Genomic DNA, 5,019 nt, shown 5'->3' with positions numbered 1-5,019 from the left:
TTTCCGTTTCCCTTCAGGAGCTGAAGAAGTACGGGGTGACCACGTTGGTGCGAGTTTGTGACGCCACCTACGATCAGGCCCCGATCGAGAAGGAGGGGATCCAGGTTCTGGTGAGTCCCAAAAATGGGGATTGTGGGGTCTGGGGATTGGGGGGAGTCCTGGGGGGTTTTGGGGTCAACCCAAAGTGAGGCGGGAGAGGGTGGAGATGGGGAAAATCGCGGGGTTTTTGTGGGGTTTTCGGAAATTTTGTGTTGGTTCCTGTGCTCGGGGAGGAATCTCAGCCTGAAAGCCCAAAATCCCATCCCAAAATCCCAGAATCCCATCCCAAAATCACATCTGGAAATCCCATCCCAAAATCCCCAAATCCCATCCCAAAATCCCCAAATCCCATCCCAAAATCACATCTGGAAATCCCATCCCAAAATCCCCAAATCCCATGCTGAAATCCCAGAATCCATCCCAAAGTCGCATCTGTCCCTGCCCCCCCATGGAGGAATCCATCCCAGAATCCCATCCCGAAATCCCAAAATCACATCCTGAAATCCCAAAATCACATCCTGAAATCCCAAAATCCCATCCCAAAACCACATCTGTCCCTGCCCCCCATGGAGGAATCCATCCCAAAATCCCATCCCAGAATCCCGTCCCAAAATTTCATCCCAAAATCCCATCCTGAAGTCTCAAAATCCCATCCCAAAATCCCATCGATTCCCTGCCACCAGGGAAGAATCCCATCCCAGAATCCCATTCCAAAATCCCATCCCGAAATCCCAAAATCCCATCCTGAAATCCCATTGATCCCTGCCGCCAGGGAGGAATCCATCCCGGAATCCCATCCCAAAATCACATCCCAAAATCAGATCCCAAAATCCCAGAATCCCATCCCAAAATCCCATCAATGCCTGCCCCCAGGGAGGAAGCCCACCCTGAAATCCCAAAATCCCATCCCAAAATCCCAAAATCCCATCCTGAAATCCCATTGATCCCTGCCACCAGGGAGGAATCCATCCCGGAATCCCGTCCCAGAATCACATCCCAAAATCAGATCCCAAAATCCCAGAATCCAATCCCAAAATCCCATTCCAAAATCCCATCGATCCCTGCCACCAGGGAGGAATCCCATCCCAAAATCCCATCCTAAAATTCCATCCCCAAAAACCCATCCTCAAGTCCCGTCCCAAAATCCCATCCCAAAATCCCAAAATCCCATCCCAAAATCTCAAAATCCCATCCTGAAATCCCATTGATCCCTGCCGCCAGGGAGGAATCCATCCCGGAATCCCGTCCCAAAATCACATCCCAAAATCAGATCCCAAAATCCCAGAATCCAATCCCAAAATCCCATCCCAAAATCCCATCAATCCCCGCCCCCATGGAGGAATCAATCCCAGAATCCCATCCCAAAATTTCATCCCAAAATCCCATTCTGAAATCCCAAAATCCCATCCCGAAATCCCATCTGGAAATCCCATCCCAAAATTCCATCCCAAAATCACATCTGTCCCTGTCCCCAGGGAGGAATCCATCCCAGAATCCCATCCCAGAATCCTGTCCCAAAATTTCATCCCAAAATCTCAAAATCCCATCTCGAAATCCCATCGATCCCTGCCGCCAGGGAGGAATCCCACCCCAAAATCCCAACATCCCATCCCAGAATTTCATTGATCCCTGTCCCTAGGGAGGAATCCCATCCCAAAATCCCATCCTAAAATTCCATCCCCAAAAACCCATCCTCAAGTCCTGTCCCAAAATCCCATCCCAAAATCCCATTGATCCCTGCCCCCAGCCCAGAATCCCACCCCAAAATTGCATCCCAAAATTCCATCCCCGAATCCCAAAATCCCATCCATTTCTGTCCCCAAGGAGGAATCCCGTCCCAAAATCCCATCCCAAAATCCCATCCCGAAATCCCATCAATGTCTGCACCCAGGGAGGAAGCCCATCCTGAAATCGCATCCCAAAATCCCAGAATTCCAAAATCCCCAAATCCCATCTCTCCCTGGGCCCAGGGGGGAATCGCATCCCAAAATCCCATCCGAAATCCCAAAATCCCAAAATCCCATCCCAAAATCCCATCGATAACTGCCCCCAGGGAGGAATCGTATCCCAAAATCCCGAAATCCCATCAGTCCCTGTGTCCAGGGAGGAATCCCATCCCAAAATCACAAAATCCCATCATTCACAGAATTTTTTTGAAGATTGCTGATTCCATGGCATTTTTATGAAAATTGTGGATTTCATTTTTTTGAGAATTGTGGATTTCGTGGGATTTTTTTGAGAATCGTGGATTCCATTTCTTTGAGAATTGTGGCTTTCACAACATTTCTTTGAAAATTGTGGATTTCATGGCGTTTTTTTGAGAATTGTGGGTTTCATTTTTTTGAGAATTGTGGATTTCACGGCATTTTTTTGAAAATTGTGGATTCCATTTCTTTGAAAATTGTGGCTTTCATGGCTTTTTTTTTTAAATTGTGGATCTCACTACATTTTTTTGAAAATTGTGGATTTGACAACATTTCTTTGAAAATTGTGGATTTTATTTCTTTGAAAATTGTGGATTTCACAGCGTTTTTTTTAAAATTGTGGATTTCACGGTATTTTTTGAGAATTATGGATTCCACGTGATTTTATTTTTCCCTTTCCCAGGACTGGCCGTTCGATGACGGAGCTCCGCCGCCCGGGCAGATCGTGGAGGATTGGCTGAACCTCCTGAGAACCAAATTCCGGGAGGAGCCCGGCTGCTGCGTGGCCGTGCACTGCGTGGCTGGACTGGGCAGGTCCGTGTGTGTTCTGATTTACAATCTGTTCAAATTCTGGTTTGGAATTCCCTTTGGATTCTGTTCCAATTCCCTGGAAATTCCCTGGAAATCGCGTTGAAATCGCGTTGAAATCGTGTTGAAATCACACTGGAATTCCCTTTCAATTCCATTGAGATTCCAGTGAGATTCCATTTCAATTGCATTGAAATTGCCTTGAAATTCCATTTCAATTCCATTTCCATTTCTATGCCATTTCCATTCCATTTTAATTCCATTTCGATTCCGTTTCCATTCCATTTCCATTCCATTTCCATTCCGTTTCAATTCCATTTCTATGCCATTTCCATTCCATTTCAATTCTGTTTCAATTCAGTTTCAATCCCATTGAAATTCTGTTTTGATTCTGTTTCAATTCCATTTCAATTCCTTTTGAGTTCCATTTCAGTTCCGTTTCAATTCCAGTTCATTTCAATTCCATTTCCATTCATTTCAATTCAGTTTACATTCCATTTCAATTCAGTTTCAATCCCATTGAAATTCTGTTTTGATTCTGTTTCACAATTCCTTTTGAGTTCCATTTCAATTCCGTTTCAATTCCATTTTGGTTCCATTTTGATTCCATTTCAGTTCCGTTTCATTTCCATTTCAGTTCCATTTCAATTCCATTTCCATTTCAACTCCATTTTGGTTCCATTTCAGTTCTGTTTCAATTCCATTTCGGTTCCATTTCAATTCAGTTTCAATTCAGTTTCAATTCAGTTTCCATTCCATTGAAATTCTGTTTCGATTCCCTTTCAGTTCCATTTCAATTCCCTTTCAATTCAGTTTCAATTCCATTTCAATTCCACTGAAATTGTGTTGAAATTCCATTTCAGTTCCTTTTCAATTGCATTTTGGTTCCATTTCTGTTCTGTTTCAATTCCTTTTCAGTTCCATTTCAATTCAATTTCAGTTCAGTTTCAATTCAGTTTCAATTCAGTTTCCATTCCATTGAAATTCCGTTTCGATTCCCTTTCAATTCCCTTTCAATTCAGTTTCAATTCCACTGAAATTGTGTTGAAATTCCATTTCAGTTCCATTTCAATTCCATTTCAATTTCATTTCGATTCCATTTCAATTTCACTGAAATTCCATGGAAATTCCCTTTCAGTTCCAGTTCAATTCACTTTCAATTCCATTTCAATTCTGTTTCAATTCCATGGAAATTAATTCCATTGAAATGATATCTATTTATATATTAAAAACTACTCTATATATCGATATAAATTATCTTTATATATACATATTTTTATATTTGTATATTATACACATTTATATCTATTTCTATATTTATATATAGAAATTTGTGTTATATATATATATATAAATATTAAAATATTTTGTGTATATATATATATATAAAATAACTAAATTAAAATACTAAATTATTATCTCACACCCCAAAACTAAACAACTCCTCTCAATTTTTATTTTCCTTGGGGAAGCACAAAATTCATTTTCCGTTGGGGAAATCCCTTCCTGTCTGTAACATTTTTTTTTTTTTTTTAAATCAACTTTTTCATTTAATTAAAACGAATTAAAACGAATTAAAATGAACCCTTCTTTAATTAAATGAATCAAATTAATTTTTTTTGTGCAGGGCTCCGGTGCTGGTGGCTCTGGCTCTCATCGAGTGCGGGATGAAATACGAGGACGCCGTTCAGTTCATCAGGCAGTGAGTGAAAAAAAATCCCCATTTTCCAAAAATTTCCATTATTTAATCCATTAAAAAATAAAAATTTGGGGTTTTTTTAGGAGTTTCAACCCAAAATTTAGCATTTATTTCCCATAAATCTGAGTTTTTTACCCTTCCCTCCTTTCCGAGGGGAGGATTTAAAGGGGATTTCTCTTTTTATTCTTAAAATTTGGGGTTAAAAGTTAAAAAATGCTGAAATATTTTGAATTTTGAACGATAAAATGATTTAGGTTGAGACTAAAAAACTCCATTAAAAATAATGTAAAAGTCCCTTTAAAAAATCCCTAAGAAATCATTTAAAATCCCTAAAAAATCATGAAAAATAATGTAAAAATCCCTAAAAAAATCATTTTAAAATTTTAAAACCATCAAAATTCAGTAAAAAAATCACCAAAAAATCACTAAAAAATCACCAAAAAATCACTAAAAAATCACCCAAAAATCACTAAAAAATCATCAAAAAATGACCAAAAAAAATTAAAAAATCACCAAAAGAACAAATTTGCCTGAAATGGGTAAATCATT

The 5,019-nt window shown here is 39.6% G+C and overlaps 1 protein-coding gene across 1 annotated transcript; it reads left to right on the top strand.

Annotated features, from left to right (window-relative positions):
• Positions 1–11: 11 nt before the first annotated feature.
• On the top strand, positions 12–4,505 carry LOC130587603 (protein tyrosine phosphatase type IVA 2-like; the record flags this gene model as incomplete). The annotated part of the gene is made up of 3 exons (XM_057388584.1): positions 12–110; positions 2,647–2,777; positions 4,399–4,505. Coding segments are annotated over 3 exons (309 nt in total), but the record flags the coding sequence as incomplete, so codon positions are not given.
• Positions 4,506–5,019: the final 514 nt, after the last annotated feature.

The sequence above is a fragment of the Malurus melanocephalus genome, unplaced genomic scaffold (assembly GCF_030028575.1).
Source record: "Malurus melanocephalus ecotype Western Australia unplaced genomic scaffold, MMel_1.1 scaffold_2134, whole genome shotgun sequence".
NCBI classification, from domain to species: domain Eukaryota; kingdom Metazoa; phylum Chordata; class Aves; order Passeriformes; family Maluridae; genus Malurus; species Malurus melanocephalus.
The sequence above is the reverse complement of the archived record's forward strand: the minus strand, read 5'-3'. Positions and strand labels throughout refer to the sequence as shown.